The sequence below is a fragment of the Microtus pennsylvanicus genome, chromosome 6, assembly GCF_037038515.1.
Source record: "Microtus pennsylvanicus isolate mMicPen1 chromosome 6, mMicPen1.hap1, whole genome shotgun sequence".
Taxonomy (NCBI): domain Eukaryota; kingdom Metazoa; phylum Chordata; class Mammalia; order Rodentia; family Cricetidae; genus Microtus; species Microtus pennsylvanicus.
Window position 1 is genome coordinate 53,272,442 of NC_134584.1, and position 24,935 is coordinate 53,297,376.

Genomic DNA, 24,935 nt, shown 5'->3' on the forward strand with positions numbered 1-24,935 from the left:
ATTTGAGCAGCTTAAAAAATAAAAGGAAAAGCTTTGTGATATCACTCAAATACTCCAAAGGGCTACATGAATACCTTCATCATTGTGACGGCTTAACTGAGAACTGCTGGGCTACAAAGGAGGCTCAGCATTTAAGAGCACTAGCTGTTCTTATAGATTCTGAGTCTGAGCTCAGCTCCTGGATCTACATGGTGCTTCATAAACACCCATAGCTCCAGCTCCAAGAGATGTTCAAGGGATGTTAATATCCACTTCTGACCTTCATGGGTATCAGGCACACACATGGTATACAAACATGTATGTAGTCAAAACACTCCAAGGAAAGAATGTAAAAAGAAAATTTTAAATGAGCAATGTTCCTCATAGGCCTAGGCCTTCAGACATGTGCTTCCCGGTGGTTGCTATTTGGGGAGGTCCAGGAAATACAGCCTTGCTTGAGGAAGTTCACCACTGGTTGGACTAGAGCTCACAGCCAGGCCCTCATTTTGGTTTGCACTCTGCCGTGCTTGAGGTTAAAGGTGGGCTTTCTCAGCTTCCTGCTGCCTTGCTGTCCCTGCAAACCCTTTCATAAGCTGCCCTGGACAGGTTGTTTGTCACAGTAACAGAGGGAAGGGATCCGCCCAGGGCACAGGGTGGAGGTGCATGACAGCAAAGCACGTTCCTCACGCAATCAGATGGCAGCTCCAAGCCAGTATCCACATCTTTTGTCAAGTTCTTTTTATATACCAAAGCAGTAATTTACCAGCCAATGAATAAAACATCACTCTTACTGAGAACGAAGCAGGTACATGTTTTTTTCTGGGCATTTCCCCGTGTTTCCAAGGACCTAAAGCACTTGGGCCAAACCACTTCTCTGGTTGAGCAGAGCAGTTTGGTCTTGAGGACTCATGGCTTGATAAGTAGAGAATTCTAAGGCAAAAGTAGCCGAGCCTGAAGTCAGCGTTCGAAGCACAGTTGAATATCCCTAATAAAAAGAATTTTAGTTTGTTATTGCATTATATTTAGGCCGTAAGTTTCTTTTCCTGCTGATCATCTTTAGAGCACAGCAGAGAAGGTGGTGGTAGGGCAGGGCCATACCACTGCCTCCAGGTAGATCTTTTCGGGAATGGGGGAATGGGGGAATGGGGGAGGAAGGGATGGGAATATTATGGCAAACTGGAAAATTTAGCATAGCATTGGTAAGTCAGCTGTCCATTTGTTCATTCCGAGGCCCAGGAATTTGGTGCTATAACTCTGTCCTCCCTCCTTATCAGTTGGTACCCCTGGTGCCTATTCCAGGAGCCAAAGTGCCTGGTTGGGGAAGAGAATGATGCTGGCTTCAAAACTAAGGCAGAAAGGGGAGAGTGGTCATTCAGACTGACCACATTTTGGTCAGTATGTCTTAATCTTTGTGGTCCCAAGGTTGGAAATAACCTGTCTGAAGTGCTATGTTCCATAGCTCTCACCCACTACTGACGGCCAAAGTCTTCACTCCTGTGAAGTTTCTAAGAGTGGCTGAGCACACAATCTAAAGCTAAGTCCCATGCCTGCAGGTGTTAGCAACCACCTAGTTTTACTCAGTGTAGATCTCGTATACTAAACAATATGTACAGTTCAAATGCAAAGAACTTACCATCATTTCTGCCAAAGGAACAAATCCTATAACAACTTTGCTGTCCTGGCGAGTTTGAATTTCCTGAATATTCCCTCTTCTTTGGGCCAAGTCTGCCAGGACAGGGCTGAGGTAATCTCCAGTCACTGTGACCTCAAGACTCATCAGCGGCTCCAGCACCTGCTTCTCAGCTTTCTTCAGGGCCTGAAGGGAGTTCATAAGTTGAATAAATTTCTATTCAAGTAAAAGGAAGTTACATAAAAGCTGAAAAACTGAACTATTTCTAATATTCTTGAGCCTAGGGCTCTGGTAACCTCACTTGCTTTAACACTGCAGAGATAGCGTTTTGTAAGAAACCAAAGTCTTTCTTTAATACTTGATTATACATACTAGTGGTCACATTCTGGAGGACAACAACGTCAACAGTCAAGATGGCAGAAACATTCTCTATAAACAAACCCTTTCTTGTGTAACACACAGTTTACAATCTTAGACTTCTGAGGCCACAAAAGGAAGCTGAAATGTTTTCAAGATAATTGTGTGGGAAGACATAAAATTAAGGCAAAAATGAGACTGGGCTCTGTACCTCAAGAACCAATTTAAAATTTTTAAAATTACACTTATTTGTGTGTAGCACGTGCTCATGAGCACCACAGGGAGCCTGTGGAGGCCAGAGGACAACGCTAGGAGTCAGGTCTCCTTTCCACTATGAGCTCTGTCAGCACAGCCGCCTGTGGAGTCTGTGGTGCCCACTCAGTGCCCCCCCCTTACAGCGGAAACATGGAGACTGCTCCCTACCTTCTGGACACATCTTGAGACACAGGCATTAACCATAGTTGTGGAGGTGCCAGGGTGAACCATCAATGAGTGTAATGTTATTGCTACATCTTGAACTGGGGATCCAAGTAAAGGTCCTGAGTAAGGGTGAAAATAAAGCAGAATAATACATAGTCACAAAGAATAATGCAACAAAAATACAACTCAAGTACAAAGAAATACAGACAGAACATGAAGTATCTGTAAAACATGGAATAATTAGGAGACTAGTAGTGTAACACCAAAGCAGAGTACATGCTGCTGTGTACAAGAAACTGGCTCAAAATACAGATGAAAAAAGGGATTAAGTCCTCAGGGGGAGACTGTGCTATTGTTTGCTTCCCTTACCCTGGAGGCATGCACTGTGGACTGCATTTTCAATGGCCTCTTGGGAGGCCTGCACTAGGTCTTCACTGACACAGTCAGCATACTCAATCACAGCCCTGCTGGATGGTGCTTCCCCTGGCCGGGCTTCCAGTTCTGCTCTCACAAAATGCCGCTTGTCACCTAAAGTCCTGTCTAGGATATCTGAAAACAAACACATTGAAATGCATGAAAAATAAGGGGGTGACTTCAGACAATGCTCAGCTTTTGGCCAAGAAATAAAGGAAGCCAAAGCAAAATGCCAGGAACAGACTGCCAAGGGGTAGAGGCTGCCTTCACTGAAATTGCCTGCTTCTAAAGTCTGAGTCTACTCAAAAAATAGTCTTTAAGATTATCAAATAAATGGCCCAGGGCTGGTGGCTCACACCTTTAATCCCAGCATTCAGGAGGCAGACCGGGCCAGCTTGATCTACAAAGTAACTTCCAGAATAGCTAGGGCTGTTACGCAGAGAAACTCTGTCTTGAAAAATCACACACACACACACACACACACACACACACACACACACACACACACACACACTATCAAATGAGTGGAATTAATGACCAGAGCTTGAAAAAAAGGTAACACTCAGATTATAAAACATCTAGAGAGTATAAAAAGCAGCTAATGAAAACTATAAAACGTGTTCCTATGCAAATTTCCAAACTGTTAAATTTCATATATTCTTTCAACAACATTTAATGTTTCTTTCCCAAAAAACTTTCTTGAAATATAGGTAAACAGTTTTCCTTGTTTTTGTGTTTTTGTTTTGTTTTTCCTATTTTTTCTTTTTTTTTTGAGACAGAGTCTCACTACATATCTCTGACTTTCCTGGAACTCACCATGTAGACCAGGCTGGCATTGAACTTACAGAGATCAACCTATCTCTGCCTCCCAAGTACTGGGATTAAAGGCATGCACCACAATGTCAGGCTCTAATTTCTTTTTAAGTGCTGGGGACTGAACCCAGAGGCCTTGCTCTGCCTTGCTCTATGTCCACATTCTTACAGTTCTCCTGACCAGCAGCTGCTACCAGCACTCTACTGACACAAAATGGCTACATTCACATGAGCAGCAATGTAATGCAGCCACTCAAATCCTACACTCAAAACTAAAAACGGAGCCTTCATAATTCCTTTTGAGCTTGCTACTATGAAACATCCAAGAAAGTAGACATAAACTAAAAAATAAGAGGAACAACATGAAACCCAGGATTTCTAAAGAAACAGAAATTGCCAGTACCGTTCCCACGACTGTCTTCAGTGTCCTCATCTGCATGTACCCTGTGCACATCTGGTTATTACTTCTGCATCTCCCTTTCTACCAGGCTGTGTTCCCACCACAGCCATGCCCTCCACCTCTCTTAGGAGACACTTCACACTCCACTCTGAACAAGACCTGCCCCTTCCTCCTGCTATTACGTTTCATGTACTAGTGAGTTCCCATCACTCATCAGAGGAGTGCAATTACTGTCTGTATCGTCTCTTGGTGTTTAATGACTCTATGTTTGACAGTGAACGAATTTTTCAAGCTGGCAAATTGGTTCCTATAATCCTGGGACTTTTTTCCCCTTTTTAAAAGCATTTGTTTTCTTTTTTGTATAGTACCTTAGTGTGAGATACCCTCAAGGCCTGGGTTGAAATAAAACTCTCTGGAGACCTTCTGCTTCCTTCAGCTTCTTCAAGATGCTACCTACTCACGAGTACCTAACAGGTTCTGTAAATTTAGGCTTAAAACTCTGTATCAGAAGCTTACAATCACGAATCTGGATTCGTGTCTTGATGCCAATGCCTCAGCTTCTATGGAGAAGACTCCCCCACGGCAGCTCTGTGAGGAAGTGGCCTCCATGCTGGGGCAGAGAGGACAGCTGATGGCTGCAGTGTGCACTGACTTCCCTCTTCCTTTTGAACTCCAGAGTTTCGTGCTAACCTGTAGTGGGAGCTGTGGGGCTGCATTCTGCCACCCAGCTCCCGCCACCGGCTAACTTATGCCCCGAAATAACAGCACACAAATTGTATTCATTTAAACACTGCTTGGCCCTTTAGCTCTAGCCCTTACTGGCTAATTCTGATATCCCGATCAACCCATCTCTAATAATCTGTGAGCACTGGTCTTACCGGGAAGATTCTAGCCTACATCCATCCTGGGTTGGAGCTTCATTGCGTGTGTCTGCCCGGGAGAGAGGCATGGTGTCTCTCTGAGGCGTCGGCTCCCGAGAGGAGAACTGTCGAGTCTGAGCTCACTTCCTCTTCCTCCCAGCATTCTGTTCTGTTTTCTCCACCCACCTGTGTTCTAACCTATGAGGGCCATCCAAGCAGTTTATTTTTTTAACCAACGACCTTCCTCCATCACTAACCAGCTCAGGCATTAATTTAAAAGGGTATTATCCATGTTTATCTTGGTTTTATTGCTGCAGATGTGCAGTCCAGAACAGCCCCATGTCACCGCATCCATGGATAACTGTTTAAGTTCCAGTGAAATGTGGCCGCCTAGACTCAACAAATTTTGGGTGTGCTTAAGGGCACTTGGTTATCTTGAGCATTTCTGGTCTGCATGCTTCACAACCTGTCCACACATGGTTCACTTTGGGGTAGACAGTGCTCATTGTTATTTCCCTTAAAAGAACCAAATACAGAAAAGCTGGGCACTTACATTCAGGACAGAAACATAAAACCTGCACTTTCTCTAGAATGCTACTCATTTTTATAAAATAAATATAATTCATTGACTTCAAATTCTTCTGCCATTGCAGTGGTGAGTATAATAAGCAAGTCGTCTGCTTCACCAGCGTATCCTGTCCCACAGCCACTGGAAGACGCCCTGTCTGATGAGCGCACAGTAATGCTCTAGGCCTTCTGTGTCTGTCACAAAAATTTTTAAAACCTGACACAGTAAAACTGTGGGAGACACTAGAAACTGTGACCCCTGCCCATTTACACAACTAAACACTGACAAACTCAGAATGTCCAAAATGTTTTATTTTTTACCTGTGGCACGAACTGAGTTTAAGATGGTTTCCCGGTATGCCACCTGCAGAGGCCCTAGATAGGTCTCTAGGCCATATTCCCTCTTGATTCGGTCATGAATAATCTCAATATGTAACTCCCCCATACCACACAGGACTGTCTGTTTATAAAAGGGAAAAAAGATAAGACAAACTACTATACACAGAGAAAGAATTTCAAAAATATTATAAAAAGTCATGATGTTCATGTATTTAAGTAATTTTCCATTAATTACAACTAAATTTTTTTTGAAAATTTTTTGGGGCTCCTATATAAAAATATTACTGACTTTCCTGGCTAGGATAATAGGTCAATTGTAGTCTCCTTTCACGACAGTTTGGTTACCAGTTGGGTGAGTAAATGGCATCAAGTTATCTAACCCCTATATCGAATTCTGGTCAATGCAACAGGAGTACAATCAATGTTCTGGACTGTATCTTCTTTCTTTGTGTGCAGCTTGTTTATTGTTTATTTATTACTGTATATGTGGTATGTTTGTGTGTAACGTAGAGGATAAGCATGTGCAGGGGTCAGAGAACAACGTATTTGGAGGCCTGGGCAGCCAATGCCTTTATTCACTAAGGCATCTTCTTGGCTCTAGTTTTTAATATTTTATATGTATGGGTATTTTGCCTGCATGTATGTGTGTGCCCTGCTGGTATGGCTGATGCCCACTGAGCCAGAATAGAGCACTGGATACCCTGGACCTGGAGTTACAGATGGCGGTAAATCACCATGTGGGTGCTGAGAATTGAACCCAGGTCCTCTGGAAGAGCAGCAAGTACTCTTAGCCACTAAGCCACCTCTCCAGCCCCGGTTTGCTTTTTGGCAGGTTTTTACTTGTGTGCAGTCTAGATTCACCTTAAACTTGTAGCAATCCTATTACCTCAGCCTCTCAAGTATTGGAACCAGACATGAACCACCCAAGACCAGGCTAAAACACTTTTCTTTCTTCTTTGGGTGGTGTGAGTTGGGGGTGGACTGTGTGGTGGTATTTTTCAGCCTAGGTCTCATTAAATAGTGCTGGCTGTCATGGAACTCACTTTGTAGACCAGACTGTCCTAGAACTCGGAGATCCACTTGCCTCTGCCTCTCAAGTGGTAGTTAAGGCGTGTGCCACTACACCCAGCTAAAACCCTTTTCTTAGTGGAAAAGCAGACAACTGTTTGAAACTATGCTGAAGACGACACCTTGAGAATGAGGTAAATAGCTTCCCCTAAAACCTCCCAACTACATGGATATTTCTTAAACACTGGAGGGAGTGACAAGCCCTAGGCTAGTTTGAACATGCATATAACAGAGAATCAGGCCTCTATGGTTTCTGACCTCCCTCTACTATGCTGCTTCTATAAGCATCAGTGTAAAAGACACAAGAGTTGAACCTTATTTTAAAACTTCACAAAAGCCTGTATTATGGAAAGTCAAAACTGATGGGGAATGCTCTGTACATGTGAAATGTAATTATTTTAGGGAATTGAAGAGAGTCTTTATTTAGAATGACAACATCATAAAGGGAAACTTAAATTATGAATCAGACTTATTCTTTCAGGAGTATAGACTAGTCAAGGTCATATGAATGTTTTCCTTCTCTCCCTTCTAGGGCTGGGTAATAAATACATACTTGTCCAGAGTCAGGATCAATCCTCACTTTCAAACTGGGATCTTCACGCTGAAGGCGGTCCAAGGCATGATCCAAATCTGAGTGATTCAACAATACCTATCATTATCTTCACTTCATTTCTATGTAAATAAACAATGAGTCTGAAGTGGGGAGCATAGACTAACAATCAGGTACATTGATAAAAAAAGAAAATTTCAAAGAGTCATAAACGCAGAGACTAAAACAAGGTAAGACAATTCCAATGAGAGGTGCTTAAGAGTGAGTACGTGCACACATCTCCACAGTGAGAGAGCAGCCAGATATCAGCCAGCGAAGAGCAGCACTAGATGAGAAGAAAGGTGCAAGCCAGAGGGAGCACGTACTGTCTTACAAGCCATGCTGGGAAGTCTGCCTTTATACTGGGAAGCCTGAAGGACGTTAAAAGGCCAGTAATGTCAACTGGCTCTGCTTCATAAAGACAAACCTAGGAGCCGACAAAAAGCCAACAGGCCTTCATAAACACTGGCTACAATGACGAGCCAGCAAAGGGAAGATAAAATGACATCTGATCTCTCTGGTGAGTTCTCAACTCTGAGATGAATCACTGTGTGCTATGTGGAGTCAGACAACGATAGACTTTACTGATGAATATGCTCGCCTTCTTTATAAAAGTTCCATGGACTGAAAAGTGCAGCCGTAGGAAAGAGCTCAACCACAGATTAAAAAGCTAACCTTTATCACTATATTCATTCAAATTGTTCTTAGGTATATAAACCAGGCCTTCTAGAGCTGCGCTGCCCAACAGTAGCCATTGGGCATTTTAAGTATTACTGCTCTGAATTAATAGGTACTATCAATGTAAAATGCATACCATATTTCAAAGACTTCACATAAAAAATAGTACTTTAAAAAGATTTTTGTGTAAAAGTACTCTGACTTCTTGTATGTCTATGTACCATTTGCATGCTGATGCCCTTGGAGGCCAAAGGAAGGTATCAGATTCTCTGGAAATTGAGTGACAGATGGTTGCTAGTCACCATGATCCAGCACTGGATTCTGGGAACCCAAACCAGTCCTCTGCAAGAACAGGGGGTGCTGTTAACCACTGAGTCATCTCTTGACTCATTAATACTTTTTCTATTACTTCATGTTAAAATAATAATAATAATGGATGAATATCCCTTATCTGAAATGCTTGAGATGAGAAGTGTTCAAATTTCCCATGCATTTCAGATTTTGGATTTTCTGTATCTTTTTCTTTCTTTTAAATGTAAATATGTAGCAATGACTGGTTGTTACTGAGGAAACCAAAGCGAGCATTAGATCCTTGGAACCTGAATTACTGGCATTTGGAGTAGCTGTGTGTGCTGGGAACTGAACTCAGGACCTCTGATAGAGCAAGTGCTCTTACTCACTGAGCCGCTGCTCCAGCCCCTCACATCTGCCTTACATGAGATACTGCTCCTTCAGCAACTTGACAAGAAAAGACACGGTTTCTTTCATTACTCAGGCTCTTACATCTGCACTCTGATTTCTTCCATCTGCACTCTAGCTAAGTAGATGAAGAACTGTAACCCCACCCAGTTAGAGATTTCCTTTCCCATTACATCATAGGAGATACAGAGAGGAAATAAAGACTGTTCTTATTCTCCCATAATCTGTGAGTCCACGTCATCTTTAAAGGGAGTAAAGAAAACTATAAAGCTTGTCTTTAGGTAGTCTTCATAACTGAGTATTCATTGAGAGCCTCATAAAGCATTGATGTTTGAGATGAGACCTACAGCGTTTTAAAGACAGACAAGTTCAGGGAAAACCATTACAGTGTAAGCAAGACTATGTCAAAGAAGAGAATCCACAACACAAAATGGCACACCATCTTCAGGAAGTCAGAACTGGTTCATACTTTAGATGCAAAAAACTGAATTAGTTAAAATTCATGTCCTAATTAATCTAACACACTAGGAGGGCAGGGAAAGGTAGGGTCAATTACTTAGAATCCTATAAAAAGCTTTACAAGGCCGGCCGGGTGGTGGTGGTACAAGCCTTTAATCCCAAAGCTTGGGAGGCAGAAGCAGGTGGACCTCTGTGTTTGAGGCCATCATGATCTACAGGACGAGTTCCAGGACAGCCAGTGCTACACAAAGATACCCTGTAAGCCAAAAATAAAACCAAAAAAACCCAAAAAAAACCCCCCCAAAAAACCCCCATATAACAACAAACCAACCAATCAACCAACAAAAGTATTACAAGAATAAGAATGATAAGTATATGAAAGTAGAAAAATGGCTAAGATATATACGGAGTTTGTAAAAGTCAAAGCGATTTAAGTAAAGCACAGACCAGACCACAAGAAATGCTGAACAGTAAAGGCAAGTAAAATCTAACTCTGTCATGCAGGAAACTCTATCATGCAGGAAGTCTCCTGAGGACTCACTGTGACCACTTCCCATACACTACAGACACCAATGAACTGAGACACAAAGATTGTCTGTACCTGGTTGCTTAGCCACTGATGGGGGTTCTATGGTGCAGAAGAAAACAGGTTCTGGGATCTCCACCCCCGCCAACAGCAGACTCTCTGCTTCATTGTTTTTCCCGGGCTTCTTTTCTCCCCTTCCCGCTCGACGGGCTGCAGCTAAGGCGCTGGACTTGGAAGAGACTATGGTGTCTCCAGTGGCAGTCTGCAAGCAAATGGGACAGCTTCCTGGCTAGCACTCTTCCACCCAAAACCACTAGACAGAATGTTAGAAGTTGAATTCTTCTCATTCAACTAAAGGAAATAAATTCACAGATCTTACAACTCTACATAAACAAAGCTCATTTACCTTGTGTAATAACGCTACCTAAAATGTCATTGTCATAATTTCTAAAAGGGCTGGAGAGATGGCTCAGAGGTTAAGAGCACTGGCTGCTCTTCCAGAAGACCTCAGTTCAATTCCCAGTAACTACATGATAGCTCACAGCCATCTATAATGAGATCTGATGCCCTCTTCTGGCCTGCAGGCATACACACAGGCAGAACAATATAATACATAATATATACATAATAAATAAATAAATCTTTAAAAAAAGTAATTTGGGGAAAAAGGGTTTATTTTTAAACAAATAAATTCTAACAAATAATGAAACATATATATAATACACACCAAACCAAAGTTTACTGGCAAAAAATGTATTCACCTGCCTGAATTTCCCATCATGGCAAGGCAGGTTCACTAAAACTCATCATGTTTTTAACACCAGTTAAGAATTTCTTACTGCCAGGCAGTGGTGGCGCATGCCTTTAATCTCAGCACTCAGGAGGCAGAGACAGGAGGATCTCTGTGCATTCAAGGCCAGCCTGGTCTACAGAGCGAGTTCCAGGACAAGATCCAATGCTACAGAGAAACCCTATTTTGAAAAACTGGAAGTAAAAAAAAAAAGGAATTTCTTACTGTTTTACAAATAAAAATTCTCTATTACCCCGAATATCCAATTAAGCAAAACACACAGAGAGACACTAAGAAGAAGCTCCATGGGCTAGAGCAGTATTTTACATCAACCTAAGATACACCCATGAGTACTATGGACTGCACGTAGACTGTTTCCTGCTCTGCTCAGGTTAAGGCTGTGCTGTAGACAACTCTCCAAATGTTTACAGTGCTCCTTCAAATATGCACCAGGAGCAAGTCCTGCCTTCAGGAAGACAGAGAAGACAACAATAATAGAGCCGGGTTCAGTCAGGCATGGCAGCACACCCTTTAGTCCCAGCATTCAGGAGGCAAAGGCAGGCAGATATCTGAGTTCGAGGCCAGCTTGGTCTACAGAGAAAGTTCCAGGACAGCCAAGGCTACACAGAGAAACTTTCTCCAAAATATCCCAGGTATAAAATTCAGACCATGGAAGTTTTCTCCTAAACATTTCTGAAAGCTGCAGTTACTTATGAAGAGTTAAAAAGGTTAAAGTAACAATTTTTATCCCAATATGAGATGTGTCCAAGTTTAATAGAAAAATACTATCTAATCTGAATTAAAAGAAAGTTTTAACCCACCCAAACCAGATGTGGCTCTAAGTGTGTCCTTCCATTCGCTCTGTAAATGTCTAGGCGGTGTCCACTGTGTGTAAGCACTCAAGTCCACTGCAGACTGAGAACCAACCAAGAACAAAAGACACCCAAGCCCTGGCCCTTAAAGAGCGCTTGACAGCAAAATGTCTTCATCATTATCTCATCAGTTGTACGGTTAGATCAAACTTTCTGTCATGGTCAACCAGGCAAACACTCACCAAGCACAGCAGTCAAGAGTTTGAGACCAGCCAGGGATAGACAGCAAGCTCAAGGCAAGCCTGGGCAACTCAGTGACGGAGAAAGAGAGACCCTTCCCATACCCCCCCACAAACACACAAATAGGTGAAAATTCCATGCAAATAAAACAGTATTTTAAGTAAACTTGACATACACATTTCAACAAGTAGTAGACTACTTGGCGCTGAACTTCATTTGACTATAACTCATTCTGTCTGTGGGTTTCTCTTCATCTGTTTTTCTTTCTAACTAATGTATGGCATTCAGCCACATTGATGACTATGCCATCATATTTCATATAATGACATTCAGATGATTTGTAAAATTTTTGCTAATATAAACTTTATAAATCACATTTACATGATTTGCTATGAAACCCATGTGGTCACTCACTTGTTTAAGACCAACTGTCAAAGCAATGTTACCAGCAGTCAAGGAAGGGATCTCTACATGCTGGTCAGCAAATGGCAAAAGCAGACGACTCATTCTCTCCCTATAAAAAAACATAATTTATAACAGTAAAGTACTTTGAAATAAATGAGTGCAGTTTTAGAAAACAGCCCAAATCTTCCCCTTACGTGCAGTTTCTGTTGATGTTATGGATGGCCAGCTGGGGCTTCAGTGTGCCCGAGTAAATGCGCAGGAAAACCAGGGGTCCTCGCTGCTTGTCGTGCAGTACTTTAAATGCCAGTGCACACAAGTCACCCTTATACCACTGCCTGCAAGACAGGGGAGGCATTAGAGAAGGCCCAGTTCTCTGCACAGATCACCAGGGTTCTCCAAAGATCGCATGTATCTTTAGTAAGGTTATCCAGGCCCAGGAAGTAATGTCACTACAGCCCTCTCTTCCATCACTGACTAAAATACTTCATTGCACAAACTCTCTCCTTAAAAAGCGCATCCTCAAAGGTCATAAAACCAAGGAGTCCAAAGGATAAATGAATGGTCTTTCTATTGTTGCTGTCGGGCTCTCACTTCACCTTGTGTATAGCTGACAACACCACCAGTCTACAGTGGAAACTGGAGCTTGTTCACAGAGATCGTATTCTTAAAGAAATGTAAAGCTTTGTTTGAGACCAGCTTGGTCTACAAGAGCTAGTTCCAGGACAGGCTCCAAAACCACAGAGAAACCCTGTCTCGAAAAACCAAAAAAAAAAAAAAAAAAAAAAAAAAAAGAAAGAAATGTAAAGCTTTGAATTTTCCTGAAGGTGACAGATTTTTGTGCATAGGTGCATTTTTCTGAAAAAAGATAAATGGTATTTTCACCAGTCTCAGGGAAGTCTATGACGCAGAGTAAGTTAAGCACTTCTGACAATAGTCTTTCTCCAGTCTCATTCCTCGTTAGATTTCTGCCTTTAACTTTAATGGTTCAAATAAGGAAATTTTCTACATGCCAGCACCGGTCCTTATGCTTAACAAAGATGAACTCACTCAATTTTTTAGGTCGGGGGAGATGAGTTCTATCACCTACACTTCACTGGATCACCTGGAACAAGGCTACATGAAACCATGCCCATGCTCACGTCTCACGATGCCTTTCCAATTTAGATGCGAAAAATCACTGTTCTTCTTAACATAAAACCCATTTCTCCGCTATTCTGCTTAACACTACTTCAGATGTTAGAAATCTATTCTGCAAGTCCAGAGCTGAACAGCAGGAAGAAACAATCATCTTTTTGAAAAACAAAACAAAAGCACAGAACATTTACCATAGGAAAACCCTGAAATCTAGATGAATATAAACAAATCTACTAAATGAGTAACCTTAAAGAAAAACAAAACAAAACAAAAAATCAAAACTCCAACACAGATGACAGAATCAACTCTCTGGGGGAAAAAGCCACCTGCACAGTTCTACCAACTATGACAAATTTTAAAAGAAAGTAAGTTTCAAGTGAAACTTACTACAGCTCTGTATCATTTACAGAGATATTCTTACCATTGTTTTCTATTTTTTAAAGGCTACTTTAAATGGCTACTTTTATCAAACAAGGCCTTTCATTTTCCCAGGCGCACGGATTTAATGTATTTGGTCACATACTTACAGAAAGCCATACTCGCGCTCCTCAGGAGACGGCAAGTACATAGTGATGGCATCCAGCAAGGGCTGCACACCCTTGTTCTTCAAGGCACTCCCACACAGCACAGGCACTGCGGCCCGAGCCAGCGTCACTCTGTGTATTGCAGTCTGTAGCTAGAGGCAGACACAGAGAACAGGCATGGATCTGTGCACAGTATACCTGTCCCCATGAGACTCTCCCAGTCAGACGCTTGTCCTGAATGCCCATGTAAGCCAGCACTCTTCCCCACACCTCCACCACTCTGTATGGCTCTACTGTTCTGTAACCTTAATCACTACTCAGCACGTGGGATGTCGGTGTTGTCTCTTGTTCCCTAGAGTAAGTCTATATGAGCCTTACAGTGAGGTCTATGAAAATACTGCGAAGCGTAGAAGACAGAAACATTTTAAGGTACATCAGATGCTGAAAAATAATGGAAAATGGTTGTATGCACTGGGGCTGATCTCTGCATCACGGCCAGCTGTCGTTTTCTGCAGATCCAGAGAGCTGTACTTACCCGTGGACATAAGGTTTAGAAGGCAGCTAGAAATTCTGCTGGCCTAGGAAAGGCGCAGGAGTAGGTTCTCCTCTGAGAACCAGGACCTCACCTCCTACTGAGTGGGCCTCAGGCCTGCTTAGGGAGCTACCAATAAGAGAAGGTTAACTGACCCTGGCTCTATGGAGAAAACTACACACGCTGCTGGCACTAAGCACTAATGGGAGCAGTGACTTTTATTTGTAAGCCACTTTTTTTATTTGTTTGTTTGTCAAAACAGAGTTTCTCTGTGTAGCCCTGGCTGCCCTAGAACTCGTGCTGTAGAACAGGCTGGCCTTGAACTCACAGAGGCACACTGCCTCTGCCTCCCCAGTGCTGGGGTTAAAGGTGTGCACCACCTAGCATAAGCCATCATTTTTTAATAGTGTAAAAAGTTAACACACACACATACATGCCCCAAAGACAGAAAAAACAAGCCATATTCACTTAGTAAGATTTTGTTCAAATGACTAAATAACACATTACCTTTTCAGCTGGTACCAAATCAAAATTGTCACTAAATTCTCCTAAAACCAAGTCAGCAAATTCATCATCCAAATCCGCAACCTGTGAAGAAAGATAAACTTGCATTTAGTGTCGTCCTTAGCTAGCCACTTTACAAGCGTGCACCAGAGAGATCGCTCAGGGCAGCAGGACAGCCTGCCGTGCACAGGTCAAACAACTCATTACACCTTTTGAAAACACAATTTGGTTTTTGTTTTCATTTGTTTTTGCTTTCCAAAGAAAAGGAAAGTGGGAATTGAGAAAGCACTGTGAATCTCCTGAAGTCACAGAGGGCCAAAGGTGGATGTAATCACATTATCTGCTCAAATGCCTAATGCACAACGGATGATGTTCGTAACAAGGACTGGCAGTTTGAGGTAAGCCAGGGGACTTTTTGTCCATAACATGTGTCGACCTGTTACGAATGCATAATCATCATTAGATTTCACATGATTCCCAACTGAAAGATCTAATCTGATTACCATAGTGACTGAAGTAAGACATTTCACTCGCTGGTTGTTGGCATCACCTCAACAACACAAATGCAGTTACCTAGTTTGTGCTTCTCAAACAATCTGCCAACAGAAACAGGTATTTCAGCTGACAGCAAGCTAATAAAACAAGCTGGGCACAGTGGCACACACCTGCAAACCCAGCACTGGGGAGACTGAGGCAGGAGGACTGCGAGTTTCAGGACAGTACAGGCTAGAAAGCGAGACACTCATAAAAAACAAAAAACAAATCATAATCCTAAAACAGTTTTAATTGTGGATGGCAGTGCAAAGGAGAAAAACATTCACGCGCGACAAGAAAAACCAACTGTAAGTGTAGTGGACACGGCAGAGACAAGGCTAACTGGCCTGGAAAGCAGCAAGTTGAACATGAGGTTAAGGCCGGTTTCTGCAACTGGACCCCTAGAGATGTCCTCCCACTACCAGCCTGTGCAGACTTCAGCCACGTTTCATCACTGCTCCGTTTGGTAACGCACAGGAAAGCTACACCAACCCAACTTTCTCAGAGACCCTGATGAAAGGACAAAGGAAACTGTAGTTCTGTGTCCTTGTCCTGGAGTGGACTTGGCAAGGCCAGCCTGATGCTAGAGCCAGTGCCTCAGGAGTCAAGGTTGCAGCTTCTGGGGACCTGACTTCCCCCAGAACTAAGGCAGCTGTGTCTGAGGTACCCTGTACTCTCTTTGCCAACATCATCTGACTTAGTTCTCTGCTGACATTGCCCATATTTCACCCTGCAAGCAGTATATAAAATGCTGTACTTCTTAGTAAACTTGTGTAGCATAAGACAAAATTTGTGCCGGCCTCTCAAGCCCAGTTTTTATCTTCTCTGTTTCTCATGCCGTGGCACCACCCATCAGGACCCTGCCACTGAAGAACAACCTGCTGGCCCAGGTCACTTTCCTCTTAGGGCTATAGTGAGGATCTATCCATACTTTTTAATCATACTTTCAGAACATGCAGTAAGTGGCCCACAGTATTAGCTACAATTATCCAAAGATGCCCTAAGACACAGAAAGCTGATTCTAGTTCACACTTATGGTCTCAGTTTAAGATAAATTTAACTGTGGTTCAAGTTTTACCATCATAGCTCTTTAAGGTAGTTTGCCATCATAATCATTTTTAGGCATAGCTTAGTAGTATTAACCTCATTTGTATTATTGTTATGCAATCTCCGAAGTGTTTCAATTTGTACACCCAAAGCCTACACAACTCTCCCCCCCCCTCCGCCGAGCCTCTGGCAGCCACCATTCCACTTGTGTCTCTGGATCCCTCACAAAGTAGGCACGCAGCACTTGTAGCCCGTGTACTTCACTGAGCACTGATGCACCTGACGGCAGAATTCTCCTCCCTTTCAGGGGAGAGTAACAGTCTACACTTTGTTGATCTACTCATCAGTTAATGTTAATCTGTTAACTGTTGAGGTGTTTCTGCATTTGTCTACTGTGAATAATGCTACTAGGAATGGGGGTGGTTTCAAGATACTGCTTTTAATTCTTTGGATGCACATACCCCAAAAGGAATGTCTGGAGAAGCCTCCATTTGGTGTTTCCCATATGGTTTCTTTCTTTATTAAGGATGTATTTATGTTTATGAGTACGAGTATTTTGTCTGCATGCATATATGTGCACCACATGTGTGCTGGTGCTTGCACAGGTCAGAAGAAAGTGTCAGATACTTTGGAACTGGAGCTACAGTTGTTAGCCTCTGTATCGGTGCTGGCACTCAGACCTGGGCCATCTGCAGAAACAAGTCCTCTTAACTACTGCCATCTATCCAGGCCTTCCTCTATGGCTTTCTATTGTAACCCTGTCACTGTATTCCCACTGCAGTACTTGTGGGGGTTCTTTTTTGTTTGGTAGCTAATGCACTTGAGATGATCTTATTCTCTAAACTGTCTCCACATTCATACATTCACATAAAGATAATTATATACACATATAATCGGTACCTGTTATTAGCCACTGATACCCCATTCTCTTTATGTACATCATACACTATCATGTCCTATAAAATCAATATGTGCAATTGTGTTTTGGCTACCTGTTGCAGGAGGTCCTCCCACTCCTCCAGCCTATAGCCGCTGAGATACCAGCCCATTGGGGCGTGGTCTCTCTCCCTTTAAAAAAGTGGCCACTTCCCTCTCCTCTCTCTCTTCACTTCCTGCTCCGCTGGTGACTAGACTCCCTTCCTGGTTGTGTAGAGGGCTGTTGTCTGGGATGGCGATCTGTAAGTTTTTTCCCCTTTAAATAAATACCACCCTATTAATCATAATTCCAAATTGGTGTGGCATTGTTTGTGACTTACACCTTCAGCTACCCACCTAGATTATAAGATCTTTCTTTATGCCTACAACTGTTTAGTATTAAAATTGCACATACACACACACTCTCAAAAAGGAACGAATTATGTGTCCAATTCATGATCAATGACAATCTTGTTCCTGCTCTTTTTATGCTTTATTAATCTAGAAAAGCAGGTCTAGACCAGGCATGGTGCATATGTCTTTGAACCCCAGTACTTGGAAGGCTGAAGCAGGCAGATCTGTGAATTCACAACTGCCTGGCCTACAAGGCAAGTTCCAGGCCACTATAGACTAGATAAAAAAAAGAAGAAAGAAAGAAAGAAAAAAAGGAAGGAAGGAAGGAAAAAAGAAAGAAAGAAGAAAGAAAGAAAGAAAGAACGAAAGAAAAGAAAAGAAGAGGAAGCAATGTAGCAAAGTGGGTAGCAATTTGAGCTAATCTGATACTGAGCTGAGTTCAGATCCCAGCTCCGCCCTTCATTTAAACACTGTAAGTGTCTGTCTCCAACTCCTCTGTAGGCAGGGATGAAACATGGATGTGAGACTAAGAGTGCACATACAGCACTTAACCCAGCACACACCAGGCCCTCAATAGCCACATCTCAATACCAGTCATTATTATGTTCATTATAAAGTCAATGAATACTGTAAGATATAAGTGGCAAATAATTTCTCTAAGTATGTCGACCTATATAAGACAGACGTTAGAAAATGCTGCCAGCATCTCTCTGGGCTGAGCAGGTATGGTAGCACACACTTGCAACCCCACTCAAGAGTATGAGGCAGTAGAATGGCATGTTATAGGCAAGTTTGGGCAACACAGTCAAGACTGTCTTAAAAATCTTATCTTTACTTGGACCAATTCAATTGTGAAGTGAAAACTCAAAGACTCAAATGCTATACTGTAAGATTCAAGAAGTGTAGCATAGGCATTATCGATATAGTGTAAGTATTACAGCATTAACAACCTTGCTACATTCTATTAAAGTTTTGAGAGACCTGAGCTACATACTGAGTATAACAAACTCATGGCTTTAATTTTCTAAGGAATGTGATATCTGATAAAGTAGAAGATAGGCAGGTTCCTTTATGCAGAGATTCTTTTGCTGAGATTTCAGGAAAAATTTCCACGTCCCAAAGGAGACAGAACACAGTGTCTCTGTCTTTTGTTTCTTGGAGACAGGTCACTGTAATTCCAGATTGGCCAGGAACTCACTATGTAACCTGGGTTGGCCTTACACTCGCATCCATCCCTCTGCCTCAATCTCTGAAGTACTGGAACTACTATAATAACACATCAGAGCACCTCAAACACTGAAAATAAACTGTCACAAATGTACTTACAGTGACCAGTCTCCACCAAAATATAAAACAAGAAAATACAAATAATACCACTCCACTTATAAGGAGAGAATACAGAAACTAATGCTCAGATTACCATAATATGCTAGGGAATAGGGAGCACAGCTCAGAGACAAAGCACAAAGGTTCAACTCTGAGTGCACACACAATAGAACCATAGATGACAGAGATGACTGAGCAGTTAAGAGTACTTGTTGCTCTTGCAGAGAACAAGTTCATATATCAGCACCCACATGGCTATCAACAATCATCTGTAATTCCAGAGGATCCCAATGCCCTCTTTTGCCCTCCCTGGGCCATATGTACATGGTAAACACAAATACATGCAAGAAAAACACTCATACACATAAAAAATAAATGAACAAATAACCCTTAAAAGGATGTTCCAGTAAAGAGAAAGCAGGGGCTATTTTACTTGCTTATGGGTGGCAGACACATCAGCGCCCATCTTCATTCACTGCATTTTACATAGTACATTTGTAATTTTATATAAAGTTTCACAATAAATATGTCAAAAAGCTACTGAACACTTACAGAATTTTAAAATAAAGTATTTACTTGTTCAATTAAGGAGTTCCTTGCTTCAATAGTCTCCTTCAGCAATTCCGGATCACTTGTTTCCAAGAGGGGTTTTCTCTCAAAGTCTTTTCCATCACCTGAGTTAGAATTCCAGAGAAGTTTTTCTTTGTTTACTACATCCACCACTCCTTGGAAAGTTCTGGCTTCACCAATCGGCAGCTGTAAGACAGGGCGTGCTTTATATTGTTAACGATACAAATGCAGAACCCGCCGGTGACAAGACATCTTACCTGACCACAACCAAAACCTTCAGCTGCACACAGTTGGAGTTTGTTTCAAAGTGTGCATGCCACAATAAATTGATAGGGAAATACCAGAATGTTATATCAATTAACCAATCACCTGTAGAATCAGAGGCTTTGCCTTTAACTTCTCCCTGATGCTTTCGACGGCATAGTTAAAACTGTTAAAAGCAAGACCATCCATTAGAAACAGTAAAAACTTCTGGGTTAAGGAATGTTTTCTAAAATAACACTTTAACCATAATGTTCACTATGTCAGTTTCCCACAAGGCAATATCTTAAATAAACATGGTAATAGCAATTGAATATTTACCATTATCTCAACATGGGGAAGTTTAAGGAACTATTTTTGCAAACTTCACATAGCCAAATAGTGATACTAAGATTAAAGTTACACACATAATTAATTGGAGTTAAAGATTTTATTTGAATTAAGTATTCTTTCTTCTGCATATAGCTATATACAGTATTGATTTTCTTCCAAGAGCCAGACTGACTAATGTTGTGTGTTTTAATCTTAGGTTTTAGTATCATATGCTACAATGCTTGTTTCTATGCTAACATAGGGTGGCTACCTATAGTACATATGCTAGTTATATATACATGCACATCACTCTGGCCCCAACATCTCTGAGAACTAGCCTAGAATCCAGGCATTGCCCTCTTCATCACTACACTGACTTAAGTCAGCCAGTGAGTACTTTATGGACTACAAGAGATTTCAAATGGGAAAGGTTCAAAGTCTAGCAAATGTTTCAGGTTGCTGTGCCATTAGCAATCAAGGGCAGAGTAGCCAAAGAAGTCACATAACCACAAAGCACATGACTGTGTGTGGCCTTGGACAGTTTAACTTTTATCACACTCTCATCACTGACCGAGATGTCTTCCTACATTTCCTCCACAATCCTAAACATTTTTGATTCATTCTTGCTCACATTTCATCAACTCCTTTGTATATTTATGATTCTCTATGTTGCCAGTAAAATGTATCCATTCTGGCTTGCCACTCTAGATAAGCCTTGATGTATGGGCACTACATCTCAGCATCAACATCTTCTGCTTTCTATACAGGACGTGCTCCTTCCCGGTTCCGTTTTGTTGAGCCTAATACCCACTAACTAAAGAAAATCAGAAGACATAGAAAGACCCCATTCTCTGAGTTAACTACAAGAAACAAACTTGCTCTCTAACTCTAGCAATCAGGAGGTCACAGGAGCCTTCGGGAGCAAAGATGGTATGCTGTAGGGCTCCATAGACAATTCACACAAACAGCAAGTCTGCACTCCACCAGGATTCCACAGAACGTGTGACACAAATCTAAGCGGCTCACCACTTAGCAGATCTCAATCTCAACTACAATGAGCTGTTTGAAATTATTTTAAATTGGTCTTTAAGATTTTATAAAATAAACTTTATAATTACATTCTCTCTCTCTCTCTCTCTCTCTCTATATATATATATATATATATATATATATATATATATATATATAGTACATAATTATACTTTTAAATTGCTTTTTCTAAACTTAAGCTATAAGCCATGACGTGCTTTGTAACCCTAACAGCCTAGAAGCACTCTTCACATACCTTGCTCCAGTTTTGTCCATCTTGTTTAAAAAACAGATCCGGGGTATCTTATGTTTGTCAGCTTGCTTCCACACGGTGAGAGTCTGGGCCTAAAGCAAAAATTAGAGAAAACGCCTGTGCTTGTTGTGAGACACGGGGTGAACAGATCCACGAATCTGTGTGATGTGGAACTGGGCCTGATGACGGCAGAGAATCAGAAACCACAGTGCATTTCCAGGGGCCTCCTCACTCCCAGAGAACACAACAGGGAATAGATGAAGCGACTGGAAGATTCACGCGGCTTAGGTGAACTAGGTTCCCACACAAAGTGATTTAAAATGCGGGAGACACCTAGAGCTCTCAAAAGGGAACTTAACTGCAACCAGGTCTACTTCTTGTTTCACTTTATTTTTCCCAGTATGAAATAATGAAGTAATTTGTTTTAATTATTATTTTTAAAATCAGGTCTCACAAAGCCTAGGCTGGCCTGGAACTCATTACACAGCAAGGCTGATCCTGAACTTCTGATCCTCCTGCATCCACCTCCCAAGCACTGCGATGACAGGCAGGCGCCACCACATCTCCTAATGTCAGTTTTTGAGAGGTAAAAAGGATTTTGTCTTAAGGAATAAGAAAGAATAAAACCACTATCATTATAAAAATCACCTATTTCAATGGAATATTTGAATGTTCATGTGAACCAATAGGGTAGTGTGACGGACAGACTAGTATCAATATTTATAAGTAATTCATATATGCTTTTTGTTTAATTGATTTCATTTCTGCACACACTCAATTTATAAATATAGTCTGACTCTATTAAAACACCTGTATCTCAAAGAGTCATAAGGCCTGAGAAACATGAAAAGCCTAATGCTCAGTTTTTTATTTGCTTAGGTAAAATTTTATATGACAAAATCCACAGACTAAGCATATAGATGGAGTTTTGATAAGAAACAGACCTTGTAAGTACTAATCAAATCAATACATAGAACATGCTGTCACTCCAGGGAATTTTCTCATGTCTCTCCAGCACTCTGTAAGAAACCAGGTCTGACACATTGCCACGGGTTCGAGTTTCATATAACTAGTATAGCTTCTGATTTGTCCACCTTGATGCAGACAGATCAGCTTCGCTATCCGTCAGTGGGTAGCTGCCAGCTTATGGCTGCTGTTGAGTCTAGCCACCACAAACATTCTGAACAAATCTCTGATGAATGTTTTCACTCCCTTGGAAAAAGAAACGTAATTATTGGTTTATTTGTTTTGTTTGGTTTGGTTTTTAATTTTTCGAGACAGGGTTTCTCTGTGTAGCCCTGGTTGTCCTGGAACTTGCTCTGTAGACCAGGCTGGCCTCAAACTCACAGGTATCCACCTGCCTCTGCCTCGCGCGTGCTGGGATTAAAGGTGTGTGCTACCACTGTCCAGCTGAATTAAGGGTTTCAGCGTAGGTGTATCTGTAACTTTATAAGAAACAGCCTTCTAGAGTCACCGCATTGTTTTACAGTCCTGTCAGCAGCGTGAGCTCCAGCGGAACCATCAGTATTAGCCTTGCTCTTCTGAATCAGTATCTCATGTTGGTGCCTCCTTCTCAAAAGCCCTGCACATGGACCAAGTACACAGCTGGATATGGCTGGGTCACAACAGTAAGCAGGAGATATGGAGACAGTTGCATTTGTTTCCAAATAATGATTTTCTCCTAAATAACCAATTATAATGATCACATTTAGAAAATTTCAAGCTCAACATATATTTTCACGTAGTATATAATTCAAATTTCTGTTTACCTCAATGATGTCTTCTAATTCATTTTAAATTTAGGATCCAACCAAGGATTTAAAATACATTCAGTTGTTATGATTATTTAAATTTTTTAATCTAGACTAGTTCTTCATGATTCCCTTTTATCATTTATGATGCTTATATTAAAAGTTATTATTTTTAAATTTCTGGAAACTTGCAAGCAGTTCTCCCTGCCACACCTTTTCACTTAGCTCTCACTAATCACTGTCTCATGATAAGACATGGGACGTTTTGGGAGGACTACACACTGTTGGATCTTTCTCCAAGGATCACACTGCATCAATTTTGTCCCATTTTTAAGATACTGATTTTTATAACTTAATTAAAATAATTTACGGGCAGAAGAACTTAAATGGATTATGTATTCAACAAGGCCAGTTTTTAAGAGCATACTCACTAAAGATAGTATAACTTATCCCCTGTAAAGATAGCACAAACAAAGGTTGTGCCAAACACCTTTAATACCAGTCCTGGGGAGGCAGAGGCAGGTGGATCTCTGTGAGTTTGAGCCCAGCTTCATCTACACAGCAAATTCCATACCAGTCATGATACATGAGACCCCGTTTGAAACAAAGCAAAGCAAAACAAAACAAAAATAAAAACAGCATAATTCATCCTACTAGCAATAAGCTCTATTAAAATATCCATTTTCAGAATTGACTCAAAGACTTTAATGCATACCTGTGTGTAGGGGGAGAGGGTAGGAATGCTGCACTTGAACTCAGGCACCCGTACAAGCTAGGCAACATACTCCAGAAATGAGTTACAGCCCCTCCTAAGAATCTTTATGTAACCGTGAGGAGATGATGGTCCACGTGACTGCACTGCTGGTGTACCGGCTCCCCTCTTTAAGAGTCGCTTCTATGGGTCCTGAGTTCAGTTCCCAGCAACACATGGTGGCTCACAACCATCTGTAATGGGGTCTGGTGCTCTCTTCTGGCCAGCAGGCATACACGCAGACAGAACACTCTATACATAATAAATAAATAGATTTTTTAAAAAAAGAAACTCTTCTATAGTAGTCTGTGATGTAGTGTCTCTCTTGGGAGGAAAAGGTGGGTTTGCTGACTGCCCTAGAGAATACAGTGTCAGCCCTCCACAGCAACATGGAGGAATGTTAACTGCACACCGTAAAATACTTCCATTCCTCTTACCCTGTCAGGACTTGGGGATCGATGACTCAGGTAGTAACTACATATAGACTAATAAAATCAACAGAATCTCAGGCTCCTCATAGTTTCCAATATCAACCATCATATTTTCTAAAAAACAAACAAACCCTTTCTTTCCATTGTAAAAAATCTGAGATTACATTTTATTATTAAATTCCAACTTCCTTTAACCACAACCTGATTTACATGGATTTACCAAATAGAGGGATATAATTAACTAATTCTGATACATTCTACATTTTAAAGAAATCGCACTGTTGTTCTGTCTTCACTTTGGCACTATTTTACCTCTACACCCGCGGAGGCATCAAACACGGCCACTGCACCATCCAACACTCTCAAGCAGCGTTCAACCTCCAAGGTAAAGTCCACGTGACCTAAGATAGGAATAATAAGTACTGAAAATCTTCAACACAGAACATCACATGGGTCAGCAACATCCCTCGTGCCCACAAAGATGGTGAACACCTGACAAAAGTGTCCCTCCACGATCATAGTGAACAAATATGGTGGTGCGGGCAGTCGCCTCCCTACACCCACAGGCTCGGAATCTGGAGATGAGAAGATTTAGAAAAAAAAGGTGTCTATTCTAAACATGGACAGACTGTTTCTCATGTCACTGTTCTTTAAATAATATC

At 41.5% G+C, this 24,935-nt stretch overlaps 1 protein-coding gene across 4 annotated transcripts in view; it reads right to left on the reverse strand.

Annotated features, from left to right (window-relative positions):
• Gfm2 (GTP dependent ribosome recycling factor mitochondrial 2) overlaps positions 1–24,935 on the reverse strand; it is a 39,025-nt gene that overhangs the window by 3,459 nt on the left and 10,631 nt on the right. For 3 of the 4 annotated variants that reach the window (XM_075976255.1, XM_075976251.1, XM_075976253.1), the window contains 15 exons: positions 24,586–24,674; positions 21,344–21,432; positions 19,855–19,915; positions 19,492–19,671; positions 14,743–14,823; positions 13,707–13,855; positions 12,240–12,380; positions 12,055–12,154; positions 9,874–10,060; positions 7,401–7,477; positions 5,762–5,900; positions 2,756–2,935; positions 2,390–2,505; positions 1,613–1,795; positions 771–964 (listed from right to left, as the gene is read on the reverse strand). In XM_075976255.1, the coding sequence (XP_075832370.1) occupies positions 827–964; positions 1,613–1,795; positions 2,390–2,505; positions 2,756–2,935; positions 5,762–5,900; positions 7,401–7,477; positions 9,874–10,060; positions 12,055–12,154; positions 12,240–12,380; positions 13,707–13,855; positions 14,743–14,823; positions 19,492–19,671; positions 19,855–19,915; positions 21,344–21,432; positions 24,586–24,674 (1,910 nt within the window). In that variant the 3' untranslated portion in view covers positions 771–826. Of the gene's footprint in view, positions 1–37; positions 965–1,612; positions 1,796–2,389; positions 2,506–2,755; positions 2,936–5,761; positions 5,901–7,400; positions 7,478–9,873; positions 10,061–12,054; positions 12,155–12,239; positions 12,381–13,706; positions 13,856–14,742; positions 14,824–19,491; positions 19,672–19,854; positions 19,916–21,343; positions 21,433–24,585; positions 24,675–24,935 lie in introns of those variants that run through there. The other variant, XM_075976252.1, reaches the window with a different exon arrangement.